General features: G+C 34.6%; 1 protein-coding gene across 1 annotated transcript; it reads left to right on the top strand.

Annotated features, from left to right (window-relative positions):
- The first annotated feature begins 6,942 nt into the window (after positions 1-6,942).
- LOC108674961 (harpin HrpN-like) lies at positions 6,943-22,979 on the top strand. The gene is made up of 7 exons (XM_018162946.1): positions 6,943-6,965; positions 16,934-17,038; positions 18,298-18,423; positions 19,182-19,602; positions 20,553-20,815; positions 21,148-21,276; positions 22,336-22,979. The coding sequence occupies exons 2-7, from the start codon at positions 16,943-16,945 to the stop codon at positions 22,699-22,701; spliced, it is 1,401 nt and encodes a 466-aa protein (XP_018018435.1). The 5' UTR covers positions 6,943-6,965; positions 16,934-16,942; the 3' UTR covers positions 22,702-22,979.
- The last annotated feature ends 4,144 nt before the right edge of the window (positions 22,980-27,123 follow it).

Below are 27,123 nucleotides of genomic sequence, written 5' to 3'. Positions count from 1 at the left end.
ATGCACCCCAATTCCAATAAAAATGGCACAGCCACAGGTTTGAAAAAATTGTTTGATTGCCAAATGCCAATAGGCACTGCGCGCTAAGAATTCTTTGTATTGTATAGTTTCACAAGTCAGAATCACAACACCGTTTGCGCTTGCTAGTTGCTAAAGTTAGTTATGTTTTTTACTTTGTTTGTATGTTTTATTTTACTTTCATAACTTAAATAAAAATACGTACTTGTTACAATTTCTGTGACTGTTTCACAAAAAGATTGATTCAATTTTAAAAACGATATTTAGTAACAAACTAACAATTAATCATTGTTCAACTTTTAATTTAAGGTAGCCTACTTCTTCTTTTGTTATTTGGGTACCTACATGCTTCATGAATCTTCTGTAGACTAGAGCATTTTTCTTCTTGTTCTCACTCAAGGAACACATTTTAAAACGTCCTGCTGGTAATGAGGTTTCTCTCGTTAATGCTGTAAGATTCACCGAACAACTCGCTTATTAGATTAACTCTCTAAATTACAAATACCGACTTATTTTTCATATTCATAAATCTTGCACAAGGAAGCAGGGATAATTTTTTTATCCATAATGAACAGCATTATATAATCAGTGTAATTGCAAGCTTTAGAGAATATGCATCCAAAAAGGAAGAAATTCTATGATAAAAATACCTCTTTAACTATCGAAACACCAAAGTTCAGTGCACTGGCATTCGGCAAATCGGCGTCAGCCATTCTGGGTGCACAATCTTGACAATTTAGTCAGAGTTTTCTAAAAAGCACCTTCGGACATGTTAACATATGAAGGAACTTTAAACATAGAATAAAGAGAATTAAAATTAAAAAGTTATTCTGTGGGATATGAATTTTACTCATAAAAATTTATCACTGATTTTTATCAGATTAATAATTAGATTATTCAGAAAGTGTCAGTTTCCGATTCCATTTAAAATATTTATTTCTTAAGTGATGGCCATTTATATAATATCCAATCGATTCTGCACTCATGACTTTTCACGTATTCTATTACACGTGCATTTGATTATAAAAATTGGCAATTTGACTTCGCTAACTAACCAAGCTAAGCCAGTGGGAAATTACCGGAAAGCTTATAATAGCGGTTAATAATAATAGCGATGTCGCCGATTCTTAACATCGCAGAACATTCACTGCGTGTTGCGAGCTCGATTCTCGAACACGCTGCTACAATTCTGCTGTGCTTTAACCTCCCCCTCCTCGCCGCTTAAGACCAGAAACTGGCGCACAGAGCTGGGATCGAAACCGCACCTCTCTGCTCCAATCCTGGTACTCTGCTGAACTGTAACCACTGGGCTGTAAGCTTATACGATTTAGCAACAAAAATTTAAAGCGACATATTTGGAGCAAAGAAAAAATACTATAAGTTGCCATTTTTACTGAAATAAATCCTGTAACTGCAAGAAGTATTTTCCACTCGCTTATGATGACTCTCAATTAATTGATATCCGACACGAACTAACGCAGCATGTGAAAGAGGATTTCTTGTAAAACCAAGCTGATCCTGACGGTGAAAGATCTTAACGCGAAGATTGACCGAAGTGGCTAGACCAACATGCACCAGCTACATTTTGCTTGAGCTTCTGATAAGGTTTATCATCAGCGCGTACTCATCAAGCTAGAATACGGGATTAGGTGCAAAACCAAGAGATCGATAACCAAGTATCACTCAGACCGCATTCAGCATGTCGTTGTGGGAAGTGCGAATTCAAACATCGAATCAGTCGTCGTAGGTGTGCCCTAAACTCCTAAAGGTTCCGTTTCAATGCCTACTCTCTACTCAATCTAAATCAACTATTTAAGTGATGAAACCCAAACCAAGTTCGAGCTTAAATTAATTGGTTAACCCTTTAATTTACTCTGGAATCCGTCACGGACGCCCAGCAGCTTGGTGTTATTATAATCAGCAACCTATACAGGGGGAACCATTATCACGGCAGAGGCTACAAGAGCAAGCGTCTTCACTTACCGTAAATTAAATATCTAAACACCGCGCACGATCAGGCTCACTACGCTGATAGCATAGACCGACCGATCCTAGAATACGCATCATCGTAATTGTGCGACGCTCCCTTCGCAAAAAGAAACTTTTGTTTGTGATGAAGGCAGTCGAGCTAGCGCTGATCTGCAGGTCATATATTCAAGCTATCGTCAGTTTTAAAAATATCCAGTCAAATGACAAGATTTAGATCTTCTATGAACAAGGCACGAAAAGTCCAAAATTCGGTGAAAGACCAAATCAGGCCCTACTCTTTAGCGCCGACATTACTATGTTATGTTATCGTCGAGGACTTCAGCTCAGAACCATGCGCCTCATATAACGGTGGTTAATCCATACCTCGTGCCTCTCGAGCATAGACGAGAAGCTAAACGTATCTCAGCTAAACTACTGCATAGAGCATAGGGTTATGGTTCTTTAAAGTTCAAGTTAGTGCACATTTATGAATGCAAGCTGCCCTACTTGATGATTCGACATAATATAACAATTAAACACGATCATTAACGATCGGAATAAAGCCGTCATTCAATGTGTAATTAGAAACACTACGCATATTACGTTGATTGAAGTGTTTATTGGAATTTGATTCAAGTCTAAGAAGTTCACTTAAGTTTGCTCGAAGGCCAGAGAATGAGTTCCATTTATAATCTGTTTGATGGCTTCTTCAATAAACCAGACCAATAAGAAACTTAAAAAATAAACAAATTCTGTGCATGGTCTTCAACCAAACTCGTATATAAGAACGAATTCTGAAATCCTGTACTAACAATTTAAACTGTAGACGGTCTCGACTGCCGCGATATTCCCCGCGAGGGAATGACTGCTCAGTCATTATAGATGTGAACATTAGGAATGAGGAAGATGACGCTGTCATGATACCATAGCGCAGCTCAAAATAGCGCTGTAATTTGCCCAGGATTCGCTCTAAATTAATGGGCCGGCTGTAGGGTCCCGGGGGTTGATTCCCGTTCATATAAAAAGTATAGGTTAACTTTATTTAAGATCTGCTGGATACATATTTTGATTTGATTTTCGATGACCGTTAAATGTATTTATTATTATGCGTTGTTTTTTATGTTAAATGATTTATGCGTATTATTGGACATCTGAACGTTCTATACCCTTTATGGTTCGTTGTAAGAAGGTTATCGTAAAAAAATTACTGTACCCCCAACATTTCCTGATATTGAAGATTTTAGTGTTTTTTGTGTGTGCATGTTATCTGTCATGTTTAAATATTTTTTTTTTGTTTACGACTGCTAATAATATCCTGCTGTTAGATTGAAATTAATGTATTCTAGGATTGTCATCAATACCTATAAAAATGTAATTTAAACAAATAAAAGACATTAAAACGACATAACACAAACCATTGGATTATGACATCTATAAAAATAATGACAACGACGTAACTGAATCATGTAATTGGCTATTACAACTCGTTGTTGATTTTATTCATTATAATGATATGGAGCTTATAGACCATCACACAGCGTCGAATATAACTGCAAGCTATACGACTGCATATAAAATGTCCAGGTACTTATTTGAAGTCTCTTTTCAATTTTACGATTTTCATCATAAATAAATCGAGTCTTTGTTCATTGCTTCAAGCCTCTATTGATTATTACGATCACAATCTTCAATAACTCCAATCTACGTGCATTTTAGCAAGTCATATTTAAATATTACAATCTAAATCCTCAAGAATTCCTGCCTCCATGCAGTGCAACAATTCCTGTTTCAATAATAATATCTTATTGCTCAAGAAATCCTGTCTCCATACATTGTAGCTATTCTTTTTATTAATTATTATCTTGATACTCAAGAAATTTTGTCTATATAATATAATATATCTTAATATCTTAATCTTTATATCTTAATATCTTAATCTTTAAGAAATCCTTTCTCCATACAGTGAAGCTATTCTTTTTAGCGCATTTCCTCATTTATGGAAAAAATGCACTATTGTGCTCGCCATGTCCGCCCGTCCGTCCGTCCGTCCGTCTGTCTGTCTGTCTGTCTGTCTGTCCGTCCGTGACTTCACGTTTTCGTCGACGAGAAAATGCGCTCTCTGTCACTCACTGCAGTGAGTACTGAGTTATATTTTTAAATATTAATATCTTGACACTCAAGAAATCTTGTCTCCGTACAGTGAAGCTATTCTTTTTAAATATTAATATCTTAATCCTCAAGTAATCCATTTTCCGTGAAATTACGTAATTGCAATTTCAAATTACGATCTAAATCCCACGGAAATGAACTACTTGCTCTAAAGTGCCTCGGCATTCGATGCCGGTATCAGTCAAATTCAAAACAAAAATTTTGATTTAAGCCATACGTTAGCAATTTACGTAATTAACGTAAAATTCGATGCCGATATCAGTCAAATTCAAAACAAAAATTTTGATATAACGTAAACGTTGGCAATTTACGTAATTAACGTAAAATTCGATGCCGATATCAGACAAATCCAAAACAAAAATTTTGATTTAACACATACGTTAGCAATTTACGTAATTAACGTAAAATTTGATGCCAATATCAGTCAAATGCAGAAAAAATATAACTCAATACTCACTGCAGTGGGTGACAGAGAGCGCATTTTCTTGTCGCCGAAAACGTGAAGTCACGGACGGACAGACAGACAGACGGACAGACAGACGGACAGACAGACGGACATGGCGAGCACAATAGTGCATTTTTTCTATAAATGAGAAAATGGCTAAAAAATTGGACAGCTTCAATTAACGTAAAACCGTTAGCATCCATAAGCTTTTACAGCGTAACAGCGCAGGTATATACCAACTGTCATGAGGTCATCCATTCCAAATTACATATCCTTGAGTCCAAAGTTTAATTGCGCCCGATAGAAACAATACAAATTATTATGTTCATAAATTAAAGTTTTGAAGGATAAACATGATTAAAGAAGCGTCCTGTTCCTGTTTACCACTTGTTATTAATTCTAGCTGTTGTCTTTTTATAATTGGCACGAAGGTTATGTCAGGTGGTTTTAGATATTCTTGAAGTAAAGATTGTTTCAGAATGATATTTACATAGAAATTTTCATGCAATAAGTGATATGAAAATTAAAAAAACAATAATTAATTCAAATATAAACGTACTCTATTGTTTCATAAATTTATCTAAGATATTATATCAATTATGGAAAATATGGTATTAGAATATTCAGGTAATGATGTATAAAATGACTAATTTTTAATTATAATTATTCAACAATAATCATTATATGATTATTTTATCCTTAATTCAACAAAATCGACAGGTGCTCATAATTCCAGTAACTACATTATAAGTAAGAATTATTCTCTCTAGTCTATTATTTAGTATATGTGCAAGGAAACGACCCAGAGAACACACAGAAAAATAAATGGGATTGTCCAAATCTAGATGCATTTTTTGCCCTAGTGTTGTTGATTTTGACCCAATTTCCTTGGAAAAAAGAGCGTATCAATGGTACTAGAATAAAGTGCATCACTTTTTCGACAATTTGTCCCATAGATTTTTTTGAGTGAAGAAGGGGACGGAAGCCAGCGACTGAAGACTTGGGGTTTCTACGTACAAGGATGGCGCTGTAGAGCGAGGTCAGGGCTAACTGTGGGAAACTTGAACTTGCACTCACGATCCCCTTTGTATTCCTGCAACCAGTTATATAGATGCTCATTAACATAATGCAATAACAATTTGTTTTGTTCGTCACACTTATGAATTGTTTTTTATATGAGGAGCGAAACATTGGGATATTCCATTGCTTAATTTTAATTGACTGTGTAGTAGCATTCAATGAGAATATATACCTAACTGTATCAGAGATTTGAGATTTAATACGTTTTGAAATGCGTTTAGAATAACTTGACGTTACGTTATCATTATAGTTTTTTTTATCGAGAACGCATATTCATTTCTCTCTTTCATGTAAAAAAACACTTAGCGTATAAATTAGCGTGCAATTTTTCTATTAATGAAAAAATGTATATAACAATGATACCTGTTTTAAGGATTTTTATGCAAATTAGGTCGAGCACAATGCAAGAAATATGACCACTTAAACGTATTTACGTGTCTTCGGAATTTTTTCCCTCGCTAATGGCTGATTGATTGTCAAAAAATTGCTCAGGACTGGCAATCATTTGCTCCAGGATGATGACTCCTGTGCTAGCAATCATTCGTTCCAGGACAATCCAGGTTGGGGTAATTGGTGGATTGCAGAGCAGCCAGAAGTGCGATGGGAGCGACATGATCGTTCCATAATTTAAGGATGCATCCGTATTAATTCCATAATATAAGGATACATCCGTATTAATTCCAGACCTAATTGCCGGTGGCGCCTCTCGGGGACAGATTCTAGACTGGGTCCCGGATGCAGTAAAATGATTCATTGAGCCATGAATATCAAGTACATCGTATTATAGTATTTCTATCTATCGCAAATTATTCGCCGGTATTTATAGTTAATCAACATATAGTAAAAATTGTAGCACAAAATTTTCCTTTTTCATTTTTAGCGCTTTTCTCATTTATGAAAAAAATGCACTATTGTGCTCTCCATGTCCGTCGGTCCGTCCGTCTGTCCGTCCGTTTGCCCGTCCGTCCGTGACTTCACGTATTCGTCGACGAGAAAATGCGCTCTCTGTCACTCACTGAAGTGAGTACTGAGTTATATTTTTTACGGTTTTATCAAGTGTCGCGGTTTTATAAAATTAACTGTCGAACAAAAATTACGGAAAATTTATCCGGCTAAGATAACATTAAGCGCATTATAACAGTTAATTAAGTTCCATCTCCAGTTTGGTTTGAAATATTTCAAGTCATCGGTGAATTTTTTTACGCGTCGCCAGCGACTATATAAACGAGCGCAACCTCCAGCCGTGCACATTATCGTGCCAGTCGTCGACGAGGACGCGTGTCAGGTGGGTGGCTCGCTCAGTTGACTTGAGACACGAGTTGTAGTGTGAAATATTTCATAATACCGTCAGGAAATTAACGCAAAATTGAAATAAAATAACCTTCAAAAATTGTCAGGCAATATATCAACTGAAAAAATATTTAAATGGAAATTGAAAAAATATATATAATTTTGATACAAATTTCACAATAACTACGGAATAGTTTCGAAAATGTTCATTAGCTAATCATTATTTTTCTCTATTATTTTTCATTTTTGCGAGTTCAATGAACAAAATAACTTAACTATCAAATTATTAGCTTACACTTTGATGCAGTTAAATACACTTTGATGCAACAGTTAAACCGGTATGAACTATGTATAATGTTTTTTGTCCCGAGAATTATTTATTTGTTTGTCTTTTAACTTAAAGAATGAATTTTTTCGACTCAAATGAATAGGAAAATAACAAATCTTTTCCACGGAGTTTCAGGATCGTTACTCATGTTTAATGACGCGTTGAAGTCACTCATGAAAATTAAAGTGATATTAATACGACTCGCCGTAACATGTAATTCATCTCTCGTTGTCATTCAGCTTGATTACTTAGTTCTTAATTGACAACATTTCAAGGGTCTCTGATTGCTGGTAAAATGCGGGCAGTTTCTACTTTATGATATTAAAAATATTTTGATGTTTTGAACAATCAGATGCAATAAATCATTGTGCTGCATTAGATGCAATAAATCATTGTGCTGCATTTGATGCAATAAATCATTGCACTGCTTTATTAATTTTGTATTCGATGTCGGTAAGAAAAGGCCATATCTGACTGATAACATTTGAGAGAATTAGTTTCTTAGTAGTTGACTTAAAATGGGAATATAAGAATTATATTGACCTTGTATAAGCCATGAGTATACTTGTATACTTCAATTAGGTCCCCACCCAGACGTCGATAACTGAGGCTTGGAAGCTTCATAATCTTCAATCTTTCTTCATAGGACTTGCCCTTCAAGCCTGGAATTATCCTTGTTGCACGTCTTTGAACATTCTCTATTAAATTTCTGTCCTTTTCAAATCTCGGTGACCACATAACGTTTCCAAACTCTAGATTCAGGACATCGTGTTGTTTGAATAAAAAAAGTTCGCTCGTTGATCAATTATATAGTTTTGATATTTTCATTGCCATGAAAAACAAAGTATACGTTGATAAGAAGAAAGAATATTTGATAATATTTGATCCGTTTAATTATTTATGAGATGCCGATTCACTTGAACAATTTTCTGATGGAACAGAATCCGAGGAAAGCATTTATTTTGAATTGACTTAAAAAATAAAAATATTTACAATAACTCATGTACAACATGTCATCACCTGCAAATCAATAGACTGTCTGAAATCAAATCTACACACTGATTATAAACTAAAAAAATTATTAATGTAAAGAAGTAGTTGAGTGGATCAATGTCTGCGGGCAATGTGACTTTTTGCTCATGCGACATCCGCTGTTCGATGGACCGAAGGCTCGGAAGGAGATGCAACCGGTTGGAAAACTTAAAAAAAAATTTTACCTTTTTTCGAAATTTTAATTTAAATTTGAATTTTACATCTCCATTTAATTTTTAAATAATTTTTTATATTAAAAAAATTAGTTTCTGCTACAATATACAATCTCATAACTCACAAAAAAAACGAGACTGTAAATTGAGTATGAACATAAAATTTGAAGGAAAATTTTTTCTTTGCTGAAAGAAAATATGAATAAAATTGCATGTACAGTCAATTTACATAATTTCCCCAATTTTTTAACGATGGAAACAATTTTTTATCCTGTATTACTGCGCCCGATATTTCGGGAAAACTTCAGTCGAAAGTTATACAGATTTGTTGCACATTATTTTCGATAGAAAGTATTAAGTGCAAAAAAAGGCATACATTTTAGCCACTTTATACAATTTACGTTAAGCACAATGACTGCAATACGCGTATGTTAGTGTATGTGGCAGCGCGTATGTTAGTGTATTTGGCAGCGTATGTTAGCGTATGTGGCAGCGCGTATGTTAGTGTATGTGGTGCGCGTATGTTAGCGTATGTGGCAGCGCGTATGTTATTGTATATGGTGCGCGTATGTTAGTGTATGTGGCAGCGCGTATGTTAGTGTATGTGGCAGCGTGTATGTTAGTGTATGTGGCAGCGCGTATGTTATTGTATATGGTGCGCGTATGTTAGTGTATGTGGCAGCGCGTATGTTAGTGTATGTGGCAGCGTATGTTAGTGTATGTTAGTGTATGTGGCAGCGCGTATGTTAGTGTATGTGGCAGCGCGTATGTTAGTGTATGTGGCAGCGCGTATGTTGGAATTTAAACTCACTAATTGCTGATTGATTGTCAACAATTTCTCCGATTTCCTAAGACAATTTACGTTGGGATAATGATTGCCACAATTTATGTAAAAATGTTAATATTAACAAATAACTACGAATTACGGACACATAATTTAAATAGGAGAGAATTCTTAATTTGTTCAAAACATTTAGACGAGTATATTGAATTTTATAAATTAAAATAGAAGTTTTTTTATAGTTCTCAAAATAACTTAATTTGATCTCGTTTCTATCTGTGCTCAAAGTTGAACATAATATTTTCGGGTGTCCATTACGTAACTCAAATTCATTGAAATCTAATTAATGATATAAAGCATAATAGCCGAGGGGATTAATCAAAAATCGTCCTATTAGAAAAATTTAAAGAAGTTTTATTTTAAAGAAGGAACGAAGGAAGGGAGTTGCTCGTTAGCGGTTCTATTTTTCTCAGGAGTTTTTACCGCTGAAAAGAAACGCAAGGAATGACCGCTTCCTGTGAATTCAGCGACATCCTGTGCTCGATTTAAACGTTCAAATTAAACTAATTCTTTGGGGACGCCTCGAAAACTTTTTTATCTTGTTATACCTTCCTCTAGATTTTACTTAATAATTAATTTGATTTTTCTGGTTTTACTGAGAGGAAACTAAAACAGCGGATAATAATTACAAAGAACTACCAAACAATAAAAGCTCGTTTGCCACGCAACTTTTTATGATCGACAAAAGCGGAGCTATGGTGAAATAACAAATATTATTTGACATTTCTCCATTAAATGTACTCTACCGATCATAGAAACTGCAAGTCTAACTTAATTATGACCCTGAATTGTACAACAGCTGAAGCGGTACACACACCGAGCTCTGATCACTGTACTTTGTCACGCAAGCAACACGTCCGGTGTCCTAAAACTCGGAGCAATTTAGACGCAAGACTGTGACATGTGGATCTGACCACATGCAATGTGCATTAAATGCTTATCTCAAGCAACTACATGCGGTAGTCTCGGCTTGCATTTTCCATGCGGATTACATTTTTTTCTGAAAAATTTGCATGATTTCCCGCAGAGATTATAAAACGTATGTTTTTTCGTCAGTTGCGTGACGGCACACAATGACGTATTTCAGCACATGTGCTAACTGCTCTTAGGCAGTTAGCAAATTATATATCCTGCATCTAATTACATCTTCTTTAAAGACAATGTACAAAATTTTTACCTATGTTGTACTCCGTCTATAGTTGAATACATTTAGCCTACAATTCCCCCTCAACTTAATTGAATACAGTTTCGAAAAGTTTTCGTTCAGTTAAGCCCAAATTGCTGTGTCTAATAAAAATTTTAATGTGCAACAGTACATCCGCGTACCATTCAATCGTATGTCCACAATGTATTTTTCATCGGCAACAAAAATTCGTCTGATGGAATTTTTCAATTTATAGGAGTAACCACATTATATTTTTACGACGACGCTAGAGCGAGAATCGCCCTTTTATTAATACATTGTAATGCAGGTTCATGCTCAATTTAATGAATAAAATATAGTCTGTCCTGGCAGTTTTCGTTCCCAGCTGAGGAGAAACCCAGCACTGGCTGAAGGCTGTGCAGACAGATTGATTGATCACTGAATAGGTTTACTGAGGGAAACGATCGGATAATTTACCTTGAAACTTTCATCTATAGCATAAATGTGAATAAACTGATTGTAAATGTAAATTTATAAAAAACATATGCACGTGAATAAACAGATGCATATTAAAATTGAAAATTTTTTTACAGTAACATGATCGAATAATAAATGTTTTTTTTTTCTTAAGTCACAAGTTTTACACAGCAACAATAGTTTGTTAATAATCGTTTATTATATCACTAGTTATAGTTATACTAGATACAACAAAACATGAATTTATTAATAAGTCTCTATTAAATTTTATTTGTCATATGTATGAAGACAAGAATTCACGCCTTGACGAATAAATATTTATTTGTTAATATAGGAAATTCAAATAAGTTTCACTACGCAGGCTCTCGCAGCAAAGCTCACAGAAAATTTGAAATCGTTCAATCCAAAATTACCTATAGAACACAAGTAACAAATTGTATACATTGCAAACATCGCAATCATTTGGTGAATTTTATTAGATAATATTTATCAGCTCTTCTGAACGAATTTAATCGCTTCGGTATTACCAGTGAATTTTGTACCTGATGTGAATTTCAACATTATCTATAAATCACTATATATTTTATTATAAGTGTAACCTTTGCTATCAAAAACAATTTCCACGTATCTTGTGATAGACCACGAAAAAAGTTTAATTCAATTTTCCATGAAATATATTTCTCGCAACTTTCATCTTCTATTAGGTATTGACCTCAATAGACTCAATCATTCAAGAATTTCTCAAGCTCATAAAAATGGCTATTTAACGTTAACGGCATACTTTACTGTTAAATTTTTGCATTTTTTATTCATAAAAAATAGCTATTGACGTTAACAGCGTACTAACTGTTAATGTTTTTTGCATTTTTTATTCCGAGGAACTTCTAATCTTATTTTATCCCGTATAGGATAAAAGCAAATTACTCTACGTCGGTAAATTTGCCTTCCCAACGCCGGTACAAAGTCAGGGTCTGTGTAGAAGTCATTATTTCCATCAAGTGGCGTCACTGCGGAACGGTTACGCATGTTTCCATCCCGCGGAAATGTCCCGTACGCGGCCTCCTTAGCTTCCGCTTCGTAGCTTTGCTGGATATGAGTCCTGAAAAATGGGAATTATCCTGTTTTATTCTGAATTATTCTATTCCACTCCTAGCAATTATCCAATTCTACTCTGCATTATCCTATTCTACTGTGCATTATCATATTCTACTCTGCATTATCCTATTCGACTCTGCATTGTCCTATTCTACTCTGCATTGTCCTATTCTACTCTGCATTGTCCTATTCTACTCCGCATTATCCTATTCTTATCCTATTCTACTCTGCACTATCCTATTCTACTCTGCATTATCCTATTCTACTCTGCATTATCCTATTCTACTCTGCATTATCCTATTCTACTCCGCATTATCCTATTCTACTTTGCATTATCCTATTCTACTCGGCATTATCCTATTCTATTCTTCATTATCCTATTCTACTCTGCATTATCCTATTTCACTCTGCATTACCCTATTCTATTCTGCATTATCCTATTCTACTCTGCATTATCCTATTCTACTCTGCATTACCCTATTCTATTCTGCATTCAGATAATTCTACTCTGAATTATCCTATTCTACTCATACAATTATCCTATTCTACTCTGCATTAAGGCTGCAGCGACAGTTTCAGATTTGTCCTATTCTCACAGAGGAACTATTCAAAAATAACTATTCAATATTCCGCGCAGAGGAACTAAAAATATTCGTTAAATTTAAATGACACGCTTAAATTTCCTTTTCGTTTCTGGGTGAGAGGACGCATAGTCGGCTTCACGCAATCTAGGCTTATATAAGCTCAGTCGTATTCTTTCCATCGATTTTAAGAGCATTTTATCGGTTTGTACTTGGAAAATCAAAATATCTTCTCTAAGATATCCGCTCATTATTATAACTTTGTTGATTACAGTCAGAAATGTGATTATTTTGTATTAATATTTTCAAATTATGTGTTAGACTAAAGCGTTTACTTTCAATGAAATCTAACCTGGACACGACAAATGGTCCTGCCATTTATCGAAACACTACGCCAATCTACAGAATTTATTAGCGAAGAAATTTAACATATAGAGGGAAAAATCGTTTATGTAAAATCGGCAATTATGAAGGCGAAATTAGTCTCTTGCTGTCACATTATGATTTCCATATTTTTTAATAATAGTTGCCCACAATTGGAATAACTGATAATTAATATATGCCTCTAATCGATGAAAAGAACTAAATTTATTTTTTAAAACTCTTCCCAAATGTCTATCCAGGAAATAAATATTATAACAAATTCCCAAGGAAATTTGTTTGTCGTGTGCATAGTTACATACTTTTCGAATAAAGCTAAGAGTTATACATATCATATGTGTGCTGTGATACCGACCGTTTACGCAACTCAGTTCCGCTAGCTGTTGTGGGTGTCGGTCAATTAAGTCTTGTCAGTGTGTTTGCTTCACAATAATTGATCGATTCAAAGCTTAGAAAATCTAAGTAAATGTCAAAGAATCGATCGCTTCCAAGCTTATAAAATTAAAATAAATTCAATATTTATTTTATTAACAAAACCAAAGTAACGATATCGAATTTCTGAAAAATTCCGAATGATTTCTTGTCTCTGAAAGCGCCCGAAGTGCTCTGTAAGCTTATGGAAACATAACCCTGAACTATAATATCTTGCATTCTTTCTATTCTAAAAATTTATACAAAGAGGGCAACAAATTAAAACATACAACATTGGATCAGTTAATTTCAAATATATGACCATTAATTTAAATTTTCTTCCAATTATTTTAAAAAATTGAGAATTGACCAGCAAGAGATAAACCCTGCATCTGAACATTGTAAAAATAATTACACATTTAATTGAAACAATAGAGATAAAGTTTCTAATTTCACCACAAGACTACGACGAAGATTAGGAAGCATTGGCATTAAATAGATCATAATAGACGAATGATTCGCTCGGTCACCGGTTTTCGAATTGTCAGCATTTCAATTAACTTTAACCGTTCTAAAGTTATAGGGGAAAGTTGTCAAAGTGCAGAATGTTGTCTCAAGTGATCAACAAACTGAAATGTAATCGTTAGCTTCTTCTGTATAATGACCCTTACAACCTCAACCATTCTTCCCTACACCCTTGACGACCTCATTGCTCGGGTAACCTCGAGAATGCATGGGTGATAAGACAGCGACCCATGGACGCGCGTATGCTGCTGATTTAAGGCCACACAAAAAAAAAAAAAGTAATCTTCTAGCAAGTGCAAAACATCACATTGCATCTATTCCAAATTGATAAAATGTATTTATTGGAAAAATTTGTCAGGCAACATTTATGCCGTTTCATAGCGCGGTCATCATACTCGTACCTGGTCAAAGCGCTGTCTTCATACTTGGAATAAGGCCATGTATCCGTCCAACTGGACAAATGAGTTTCATAAATATAAAAAACGTCTTTTTTGTAAAGCGACATATATGTACAGCCATAGATCCTATAGAGGCTTTGATATACGTAGCAGGCTATATGTAATTAAGAGCACGTAGCGGCCTGAATGAACGTGGTGTATGATTTACAATTAACGGCTGATTTCTCATCTGCGATTGGTGGGTTCTGCTTAAAAAGCCGTCAGTGATTGGCTGTCAGAGTTACGAATAACCAGTTTTGATAGTACGGTCCCTGGACATACTTTCAGTGTCAGAGTACTTTTCAACACTGGCGTAAATCTTTCACAGCAACATATATTTCTTAGTCAAATTTTTACCTCGTGCAGTCTGAATTTATTGAACTATTGAATCCCATTTTATGCGTGACGAATTTCTTCGCCTCTGTTAGTGTATTTTTAAGTTTCAGACTGTGGATAATATGCGTGGATTAACATAAATATTATTATGGATAATAGTATTTTCATTGTAAGTAAAAACATGAAGCGCATATATAAATGCACGCGATCGCACCTACACATTGCCATTCATCGGAAGAGAGGCGACGGTAGAAAGACCGGCTATTATCAAAAACATATAATATATTTTAAATAGAAAATGGTTACATTTTTCTATGCACTTAAATGTTGTGGTAGCGAACCTTGATGAGAATAATTTGTCAGACGGCATAATTTTTCTTAAAGTTTAATTTACATAAATCAAGTAATGCTCTTTACTGACCGCGACCGGCGTGTTTGCGAGCACCAAAATTATATTATGTAGAATTATTTAATACACATAAACCATATTATGTCAATTGATTCAATAAATCAAAATATTATATATGTGTTAAGACATTATTTCACTGATCAGGCTCTCAATCTAAAAACGATATATTCATTGATAGTATTAGTTGAAATTAAGTTTTTATCGATTTTTTAAGTTTGCACAAACCGGTATGCTTGCGAGGTTAATCAATTTAAAATGAACCAACATAAAATGAGGGATAAACGCAGAATTAAATTTAATAATAAATGTAGGAATTAATTATACTTCTTCTCGTCCAACAATTAAGCATGTTTAAGAATAACAATTAAGAATAATAAAAAATCTTGTTTCATCATTCAACTATGATATAAATCAGTTCATTGAGTTCATGCAATGAAGTAATTCCCGAAGCTTTCAGAGTAGCGATGAACTTAAAATTGTAAATTTTTCGAAGTTTGAAAGTAACCTATGGCAATAAACTTTTGGATTATATAGTTTCTACGCTTTAGTGGCCGTTATCATAGTTTCGATAAGCTGCATAAATTAGAAAATTCACTCATTCAGAAATTAGAAACTGCAGAAATTAGAAAATGCAGAATTTGGAAAATTCCCGAGGTTTGAACGTTAATTATGGCAATGAACATTTGGGTGAGATTCTGTATGGAGCTGAATGGCAATTTTCACGGCTTTGATGAGTGCAGAATATAGAAATTTAATTTATTCAGAAATTAGAAAATGCAGAAATTGGAAAATTCCCGAAGTTTGAAAGTAACTTAAGGCAATAAAACTTTGAGTTCGATTCTACGCTTTAGTGGCCGTTCTCATGGTTTCGATAAGCTGCATAAATTAGAAAATTCACTCATTTCGAAATTAGAAAATTGCCGAGGTTTGAAAGTAACTTATGGCAATGAACTTTTAGGTGAGATTCTGCATGAACTTGAGTGACAATTCTCACGACTTCGATAAGCTGCAGAGCTGTCGACGGTGCCGACTGAGAAGGTCAGGAGTTAATGTCGAACATTGCGATGTTATCAGGAGACGCTCACGTTGAGGTAAAGGTGAAGCGTTAACGTGTTATTTCCAAATTAATGTTAATAACGCGGAGTTCACTTGTAAGCGGAGTTTACAGTAATTAACGAGGATGAAAGGTGTCAATATATACCAGGAAATAAGGTGTCAAGTGTCAATAATTAACCAGGATATAAGGGGTTGTATTTTATTTTTCTTCGTATTTTTGAATTGGAAGAATTACATACAGTTGGAGTGGAGCATTCTAGTTCATTGATTACTGGCGAATGATGAGACTGAAAATTGTGAATTTTTTTTTAGAATTTGGGAATTTTGACTCAATGTTTACGTCTGAATTGTCTGTGTGATTTTAACTTACAGACAGTCAAACGTCAATACCAATTGACCTCCACATATATTACGTTTTCCTCATTTAAACTGATAACTAAGAAATTTATCAATAGTATTTTGGTAGTAACATCAATAACATCATCATTTCCTTCACTTATTCATGATTTTCATCAGTCATATTTAGCTTTATACTACTGGAATCCAAATTAATAGGAAACAAATGTCCAGTTTTCCAGGATGCGATTCATGATTTTCATCAGCCATATTTAGCTTTATGCTAAAAATCCAAATTAATGGGAAACAAATGTCCAGTTTTCCAGGATGCGATTCATGATTTTTATCAGCCATATTTAGCTTTATTCTGAAATCCAAATTAATAGGAAACAAATGTCCAGTTTTCCAGGATGCGGTGGTGTTTGTTGATGACAGCGTTAGCGCTAACGCTCAGAACAGCTACGCCACAAAATGCAGACAGCGAACGAATCTTTTTGCAGACTCAGGTAAATATGAGTATATATGATAATCATAGTATAAGCTAACTTGTATTGAAATTTGAATATTGATAATAATATCAGTGAAGTATATGCGAGTTAATTTCGCTACCTAAATGTATATATTTTACTTTAGGGTTGAAAACGGCAGTTTGTCGTGCTGAATATATAGAGTGAATATGTAGATAATGGTTGACATGTGACATTGAATTAACGTTGATTAAACGTTGTTTTAACGAATTAAGTTGATGTAACGAATTAAGTCGTTTTAAACGAATTAAGTTGTTTTAACGAATTGAGAAGTTTTAAGGAATTATGTTGTTTTAACGAATGAAGTTGTTTTAACGAATTAAGTTGTTTCGCCGAATTAAGTTGTTTCAAATGAATTAAGTTGTTTTAAAAAATTAAGTTGTTACAAACAAATTAAGTTGTTCAAACGAATTAAGTTGTTTTAACGAATTAAAACGTTTTAACGAATTAAGTTGTTTTAAACGAATTAAGTTGTTTAAACAAATTAAGTTGTTTCAACGAATTAAGTTATTTTAACGAATTAAGTTGTTTTAACGAATTAAGTTGGTTTAACGAATTAAGCTGTTTTAACGAATTAACTTGTTTTAACGAATTAGGTTTTTTTAACGAATTAAGTTGCTATAACGAATTAACGTATTTTAACGAATTAAGTAGTTTCAACGATTTAAGCTGTTTTAACGAATTAAGTTGTTTTAATGAATTAAGTTGTGGTAACAAATTAAGATGTTTTAACGAATTAATTTGTTTTAAACGAATTAAGTTGTTTCAACGAATTAAGTTGTTTTAACGAATTAAGTTGTTTGAATTAATCAGGTTGTTTTAACGAATCAAGTTGTTTTAACGCATTAAGTTGTTTTTACGAATTAAGTTGTTTTAGCGAATTAAGTTGTTTTAACGAATTAAGTTGTTTCAACGAATTAAGTTGTTTAAACGAAATACGTTGTTATAGCGAATTAAGTTGTTTTGACGAATTAGGTTTTTTAACGAATTAAGTTGTTTTAACGAATTGAGTAGTTTTAACGAATTAAGTTGCTGAACGAATTAAACTGTTTTAAGTAATTAAGTTTGTGTTTTAAGTAATGACGTTGTTTTAAGTAATTAACTTTTAATTAAGTTTGTTTCAACATTTGTCCAGAGGGAGCATATACTGCATGAAGGTACTATACTAATTACTAATTACTTCATTACTATTCATTACTAGTAATGAAGTTACTATACTAATTCCTCGCACTGTACAGGTGATGGCGAACTGCCTAGGTCAGGGCATCATGGACCAATACACGGCACACATCATCAACGCCGTGCGCCGCTGCGAGCAGTTCCCTCCACAGCTGACACGGGACCGAGCACTCGAGGCCTTAGTGGTGAGCAATGCTAGTGATGACCTTAGTGGTGAGCAATGCTAGTGATGACTTAGTGATGAGCAGTGTTGGTGATGGCCTTAGTGGTGAGCAGCGCTGGTGACAGCCTTAGTGGTGAGCAGCGCTGAGCTGCCCTATCAAAATTTTGAGTTGCTGGCGACCTTGAATTAGGAACCGCCTCTGGGCAGCTTGCTAGCTCGGTATGACTCGGTTTGGCTTACTCTTGTCATTCTCTGAGGCGACTATAAAGTCGGAAAGGAGATACTGACCAGAAACTGATTACGATCGGTTGGCCAAGCAGACCCAGAATAACTCTGCGCCCAGACCCAGAATAACTATTCGGCCGAACCCTAGGCTGTCCCCGAATTTTGTTAGGGTGGTGACGGCCTTAGTGGTGAGCAGCGCTGGTGACGACCGCCATTAGTGCTGTAGTTACTAGTGTTTTTAGTACATCAAGGCCTAAATTTCAAGTCGTTGTGGTGACTACCGCCCTCAATGCAATAATTATTAGCATCTACTTGATTGAAGTATTTTAAACTCATTCCCCTTGTTTTCTCTCGTTAAATACATGAATTTGTTACATAGCATAAACGATGAGCTGTTTCGTTTAATTATCTATGTACAATTTCAACTGCCAATCGTAAGAATCATCGAGTTTATTTTGCTTAAGAATTGCGCTATCTACTATAAGTGTATACTGTATGCATTAGGTATTGTATTTAAATGAAATTAACACATTTATATCGTGAATTTTCTTGCAGCTCGACTTGTCCGCGCAAGATCGCGGCGTGGTCTACGTCCCAGTGAACGTGGGCTCCGGTCTGGGGGGTAGTGCTTTAGGTGGTCTAGGGGGCTTAGGTGGTCTAGGGGGATTGGGTGGTCTTGGTAGTGGCATTGGAGGACTTGGAGGTCTAGGTACAGGACTTGGTAGCGGACTTGGTGGTGGACTTGGTGGTGGACTTGGCGGTCTAGGTACAGGACTTGGTGGTCTTGGTAGCGGACTTGGTGGAGGACTTGGTAGCGGACTTGGCGGCGGACTTGGTGGCGGACTTGGTAGCGGACTTGGTAGCGGACTTGGTGGAGGACTTGGGGGCTTGGGAAACACGTTTCCAAACAATCTGGATACTTTTGACAGATTTGGAGGAGTCAGCTCAACCCTAAGGCCAGGACTCAACGATTTAGGTGAGTCTTTTGCAGTTTATTTTTCTACATAGCTTTTTATATTCTTACAGAGCTTTTTTATTCTTTTTATATTTTTTTTCAACCAAGCTTTTTGTATTCTCTTATTTTGTATATTTTTGCAGCTAGATTAGTCATTTGAGTATAAAGAGATTTTCTCATATATCTATTTTTAAATTTATTGAGTTCCTGCATAATTCCAAATTTTATCTCTTAATTATGTGAGCCTAAGCTTGTTTTTTAGGATTACGCATATTTGTTGTAGGATGATCAACAGAATCTAGGACATGAAATTACTATTCGAAAGAAATATACAACGAAATAATATACAGAATGCATCAAAAGTTAATCAAAATTAGAGATCATTGATCATAACTGTTTCACCTGAAGGCTAACGAATACCTCTAAAATATGGAAATGTTGCGTACATGTTCGCTTTTATTTCAAGGGCATAGAAATGTTGCGTTAATGTCAGCTTTTGTTTCAAGGGGCATAAAAATGTTGCGTACATGACAGCTTTTATTTCAAGGGGCATGAAAATGTTGCGTACATGTCAGCTTTTATTTCAAGGAGCATGGAAATGTTGCGTACATATCCGCTTCTGTTTCAAGGGGCATGGAAATGTTGCGCAAATGTTCGCTTTTATTTATTTCAAGGGGCATGGGAATGTTGCGTACATATCGTTTCTGTTTCAAGGGGCATGGAAATGTTGCGTATATGTTCGCGTTTATTTATTTAAAGGGGCATGGGAATGTTGCGTACATATCAGCTTTTATTTCAAGGAGCATGGAAATCTTGCGTAAATGTTCGCTTTTATTTATTTAAAGGGGCATGGGAATGTTGCGTACATATCGTTTCTGTTTCAAGGGGCATGGGAATGTTGCGTACATGTTCGCTTTTATTTATTTCAAGGGGCATGGGAATGTTGCGTACATATCAGCTTTTATTTCAAGGGGCACGTCAGCCTACCACCATCAACGCCTTCCAGAATCCTAACCTTATAGGCAACCGGTTCGGCAACGATGTTGGAACCGGAGGTGTTTTGGGTCTCGGTACCTCCATCGATACGACCAGACGACCCGACAACTTCAACAGAAACAACGATCGTGACCGCAACAACAACCCCTTCGGTTTCGTCTTCGGTAAATCCACGTCCTCAGACTTGCCAGAGAGAGCAGCTATCGTCAAGGAAGACAGAAACAACGAAATCAACAGCGTATGTGTGGAGGGTATTTTATAATTTTTCATCTTAGGTTCCATGAGTAGAGAAAATTGAACATTTTTACTTAAACAAAAAAATTGACAGCGTCTATTTGCTAGTTTTTAATCTTAGGTTTCATTAGCAGACAAAAGTGAATATTTTATAGCCGAGTATTTTAGGAGGATTTCGTTTTTATTGCATTTTCATCATGGGTCGAAAGTACCTACAACAAACTTATTTGGGTTTTCGAGTGAACCCTTTCTTATGAGCGACCAATATTATTGATATGGTAAAATGCTTTATATTTTTACGACAAAAAGTATTTAGAACTTTATCTGTACCACCAGACGGACACTACGAACAACGAAGTTCACGAGCGGACCAAGCGTCAGACGTTCTTGAATAATCAGAGGACTCGAATAGAGGCACTCAACTACCTGAGTAACATGACGTGCGTGCTGAAGGAGGCCAACATGGTGAGTCTTATAATAATCAGAGGACCCGAATATAGGAGGCCAACATGGTGAGTCTAATGATAATCAGAGGACCCGAATATAGGAGGCCAACATGGTGAGTCTAATGATAATCAGAGGACCCGAATATAGGAGGCCAACATGGTGAGTCTAATGATAATCAGAGGACCCGAATATAGGAGGTCAACATGGTGAGTCTAATAATAATCAGAGGACCCGAATATAGGAGGCCAACATGGTGAGTCTAATGATAATCAGAGGACCCGAATATAGAAGGCCAACATGGTGAGTCTAATAATAATTAGATGACCCGAATATAGGAGGCCAACATGGTGAGTCTAATAATAATCTGAGGACAGGAATAGAGGCACTAAATCACTTGAGTAACATGGCAGAAGGAAGCCAGCACGGTGAGTTTAATGCAAGAAGCAAGAAAAATTCTAAGATGTTTCAAAGGAGATAAGCTAATCATAACAATAGTCAACTCTAGATGATGCGAGGAAAAATTGCCCAATGAGTCGAGATTATTGCTTTGTTCAAATATTTGTGACTTGGAATAATCTGTATTGAGCCGCATTCATACAGGGCCCAGTAGGGAGTTATCCATGAACTGACATAATAGTTTCACATTCATTATCCAGCTAAAATGTAATGAAATTCTTTTAATGTGTGTCTTGGATTCCACCAACGAAAAACCAAAAAGAATAAAAAATCAAGTCCATTTGACATTTGAATTAATTTTCCATTTGAAATCCGTCACATGACGATAGTTTTTCTCCATACACTTCAGCTCAAGAACGTACTTAGAAAGTGCCTTTAATATTACCTTTCTGAATATTATCATCAAATTTGATTGAGAATCCTTGCGATGACGCCAGCCTCCATTATCTCTTCTTTACACTTACAACGAATTATGTCAGCTCTAACTTTGATTTTACTCAATTGATATAAAATTTTCTCAACTGATATGAAAATAATATTCTTTGATTTTACTCAATTGATATAAACAATTAATAACATTATGTGGTTGGGTTGCCCTTTTACATTACTGATATTTTTCAGATCGATCACAACAACCTTCCGAACTACCAATTCTTCGAGAATGAAGTCAGGCGCATCCAAGTGCCTCGAGAACTAAGACAAGACCTTGCCACAGGCCTACAGTTCTGCAAAGAACTCACCCAATGTATGCCCATAGAACGCCTCACCCATCCATTGGCCCGCGAACTGGGCCAGGCTGTAGCGTATTTCAGATGCGTAGCAAGGACCAGCGTAAAGGCTTGTATGAACGAAGAGACCAGAAGATCTACTGGAAACTCAAGGTTACTTGGGGCTTTCAATTTCTTCAACGGTAATGGGCTTGATTTACTTAAGTCTGTGACACAGTTAGCTCTTGGAGATGATGCACTTGGCTTTGAATTCTTTTAAGCCTGAATGAGCATTGCCGTAATCCCTAACAAAATTTAGAGTTGCCCCCAGATTCTGGTAATCCAAAATCAGAAGCTGCCGCGTCTGTAAATTTTTACTGGGAATCGCATAAGTTAAGGAAAATAGCTTACGGAAGTGAATATGAGGAGCATCGAATGGATGACCGGTTACATGTTGTACAGTTCTGATGTTCGCATTCATTTACTTCATTTAGTTTTGCAGAATTCAATTGCTATCTAATATTTAAAACATTTTAAAAATTCTCCATCTAAAAATTGTATTCTAAATTTGGAATAAAGCCAAATTCTATTTTTTTTCTGGAGCTATGCAGAAAGCTCATTCAAACTTTTGTATTTCCTTAACTTGTTTCAATTTTGAATGTATTGTAATAAGACATATATTAAAATTAATTTGATGCCACTAAGCTTATTGCCAGCCAGAGCTAAATTTCATGGATCAAAAGTTCCTCTTGATCCCAATCAACTATAAAGATATTTCCTCGTGACTTTTACTCATCATTGATTTCCCTTGCTAAATATCTAGCCTGAATTTATACGCTAGTATTATACGCTAATATAGACCGTAGTTTTTTTTCATAATTGACGTTCATGATTCAAATAAACGTCATATAAAATTTTATCCATTGCTCGACCGTGAGCAACTCCAAATAGCATAATTGCAGTGTGCGTGCACGAGTTTTATGCTTCCTTAGCATTAAATATATAATCATTATCGTTCCATCATTTTCCTATTTGAAAAAGTGCAATAAGGAACATGAATGACTGAAATATATCACATTTATGATTCATTTCACTGAAGTTATTCAATGACATCAAATTACAGCAGTAAACAATTTATATAATTAACCAAATCATGAACACGTCTTTGCAAGCTCAATTTTTTTTCGAAATAAGCAGGATCAGTTTACGACCTAGGACTAAGTGTACGTGTTACAGGAAAAAGAAACAACAATATTACTGTACAATAGTTTATGGTTACCTGTACAAACAGTTTCTTGCACTACAATTTGATACCGGCAAAGCTCGTAGCCATTAATGGCTAAACAGTCTTGTTATTTTGCTGAGTATTTTATGCAAGGTTGTTTTAAACAAGATGATAGAGTTGTGGGATCTGAGCAGTCAATAGTGTAATTGGCAAGTTCAAGTGTATTGTTTTTCTATATTATTGTGTTGTTAGCAATTAGAATGATTAGAAGCATTGAAATGACAAAGAGTAGTAGAAGATTTCATGATAATGATCAAAGTCGTCGAATGCCATGATTGAAGTTATGAAAAAATGAATCCAGATGAAGATTTGCGAAGATTTTTGTGAAGCAAACAGTTCAGTTTCAGCAATTAGAATGATTAGAAGCGTTGAAGTGACACAGAAGATTAGAGAAGATTAGAAGATTTCATGATAATGATGATGTTATGAAGTCGTAGGATGTCATGATTGAAGTCATGAAAAAATGAATCCAGCTGAAGACTTGTGAAGATTTTTGGGAAGCAAACAGTTCAAAAAACTTTTCGTGGGCAACGGCAGTAAATGTTATCGGTTGTAACTCAATACTGAAATAAATCCCTCAGTATTGAAATACTTAAAATTTTTTTTTAATTTTGCTATGTTTCACTAGTATTACAGTATGTTACGAAATTTCAGTGTGTTGAAGGAATACAGGGACAAAATAGCTTAAATAAAATACAGGTGTAATTTACTTCAATGTATCGCATTTATTCTGAAACGAGTACGTTTTTCGCGTAAGTGGTTCAGGTCCGTTAATTAAACAGAAATAATTCAGTTCCATCATTCACTGTACATAAATTGGTCAGACGTGACAATTTTTGATAGACTGATGTAAAATTCTTCTTATGGTGAAATTTTGTAATGAACGAATATTTGTTCGCTGCGACGCTTACGCGTTAGTCCGAAAATATATTTCAAGTTAAAATGAAATTATAACAATTTTAACAACAGAAACAACAAAAATTCCAACAACTCTCCAATAAAATACTAAATAAACAATAATGGCGAATATTTCATGTTTAAAATACTGACCGCAACAAAATTCTCTTAAAATAAATGTAGAGTAATAAACTTAAGGTATTTTACTCAAGTATTTTCGAAGTGTTTGTTTTAAATTTTTTGGAAGTTTTTTGAGCGAATTGCGAACGAAAAAGTATGGGATAAAATCATAATTTTTTCTTATATATTTTAAAATTGATTAAAACAATGTTTAGTGCTGATAAATTGGTCGATAAGTTATATTAAAAAAAAAATAATTGTTTTGTGCAACCATAATTAGACAATAAATCGATTGTCACCCAGTCAAGCATCCACCAAAGGGGGAGACGGAGGTCGTTTGATGGAGCTCGAGAAGTGACAAGAATACGAACTGTCCATTGCAAATTATGAAGTAATTGATAAAATAAAAAATAAAAATTATGAAATGAACAAATATAACGCAACGAAAGACTAAAACTGGTTTATGCGATAAATGATTATAATAAAAATTTCAACTTAGTCTCTTTACCATACATGAAAATAAAAATTAATAATCGGATAATCAGAGGCAACTTGAGTGCAATAAGAATCATCAATCATTGCAAATCAGGGATGTGAACTTCTAGGGCTGATTTATAGTGAAATGTAAAGAGGGATTTAGTTTACAAAATGACAACATGAAAACAATAGCGTGTGAAAAACTCGACTGATGTATTGTAAAATTATTATCAGCTAAAAAATTTTTATCGCCCATTCGCCGATTCTGATTTTCTGAAAATTTACAGATTATTATTCTATTAACAAAAAATAATGGAAATCAGCCTTAAGAATTTACAACGAAAGTTTTGCCTCTTTGAACGGCGACTCACAAACAAACTGTAATTCTTTCTTCAGACATCGTCGTAAATTTCCACTTTGACAATTATAAATCGAATTGAATCTCAAAATTTATATGGAAAGACAAATGCCCTTTTAAATTCTTAATTTTAATTTTTAATGCTTGAGTTAGCCATTATGGCTATTTTGGTGTCCTCTAGAGGGAAATGCATATTTTATACATATATAACAAATTAAAAAATATTTACTTGAATCCAGCCTTTAAATTGAGGGTTGTGAGAGGGACTCGATATTTACTTAGAGAACCCCGAATTAAAAAAAAAGTATTTGTTCCCTACTGACATATGGGATTACAAAAATACTTATAAATATTCGGTTTGCAGAAAAAAATAACGCTCAGAGAGCAAATGGGAAAAGCTGAATTTGACTGAATGGTCAATAAAAAAAATATTTTTTGAGATGCGAATGAATGTGTGAAGAATATCAGTTATCGTGTGAAATTTGGGCCTATCATTAATTAAAGAGCGCGATAAGAAGTGTAACATTTGTAGCAAATTTGTAAGCGTGGAGTCAGTGTAGTAACAATGATCATGTAAGTTGTCAGTGTTGATGAATGTATGAGTATCATTGAGCAAGAAGGTGAATATCGCTGTAACAATAATAATGATAATTATAGGTTTTTAATTTACGAACATTTACAACTAATGATGTCATTTACACTCTATGATAAAGTAATTGTAGCATCTAAATAATAATTTATAATATTACAATGAAAACGTCCTAAAAAATACTTTCCAAAAATTTGGCAGAACATTTTTCAGCCACACAGAGCGCTAGCTTCGTCGTTTTCTCATTCCTCGTAATTGCCAGAGCATTAATTACCCATTAATTAATGCTCATAATAAGGAGTTTAATTAAATAAAATCTTTCATCCGATAACGATTCATTTGCTTTTGGAAATTAATCTAAATTATTATTTGATCCCGTTAATACCTGTAATATGGCTAAGAAACAAACAATTAGGTTCTAGAACAACAAAAATTATAATATTTATTAAAAGTGCTGCATGGCAACAGCACCTATATCCAAGTTTTAAAGTAGTATAAAATATAGTTTTCAATAATGAACAGGAAACATTCGCAAATTCAGCCGAGAATTCGTTGGGATATTTTGGTACAACTTTAAAATCCAGTCAAAATCTTTGGACAAAATTTAACATCAATATCATTTGGAAACAGTTTTTTTGGGCAGAAAAATACGGTTTTTAATTGTTGTAATTTTGAAAAATTGAACACACATTCGCCACTGGTTCTTCATTATGATTTCAGGAGTAATTTCATCCCTATATCGATCAACGATTTCCACATTTTTAGATCTTTTACCGATCGCACTTTAAATTTTTACTTGATTTTTCTAATTTACTAAACGCCGGCACACAAACGACTTCATATTTTGAAAAACTAAATCATGTGCTAGTTAATGTTCTCAGATTTTAAAGTTTCCAAAACCGCTATCATTGTTAATTCAAACGCCAATGCATTTTTTAATCATTTAAATTGTTGCCAGTTCTTCGTTTTATGGCGT

The sequence above is a fragment of the Hyalella azteca genome, unplaced genomic scaffold (genome assembly GCF_000764305.2).
Source record: "Hyalella azteca isolate HAZT.00-mixed unplaced genomic scaffold, Hazt_2.0.2 contig3814, whole genome shotgun sequence".
Lineage (NCBI taxonomy): Eukaryota > Metazoa > Arthropoda > Malacostraca > Amphipoda > Hyalellidae > Hyalella > Hyalella azteca.
This window is presented reverse-complemented; position numbering and strand designations above follow the sequence as displayed.

Excerpts from the sequence above, each read along its gene's own strand:
- LOC108674961 (XM_018162946.1), top strand. The coding sequence starts at position 16,943 with ATGCGGTGGTGTTTGTTGATGACAGCGTTAGCGCTAACGCTCAGAACA. Across the intron at positions 20,816-21,147 it reads GAAACAACGAAATCAACAGC|ACGGACACTACGAACAACGA; the intron begins GTATGTGTGGAG and ends CTGTACCACCAG. Across the intron at positions 21,277-22,335 it reads TGCTGAAGGAGGCCAACATG|ATCGATCACAACAACCTTCC; the intron begins GTGAGTCTTATA and ends GATATTTTTCAG.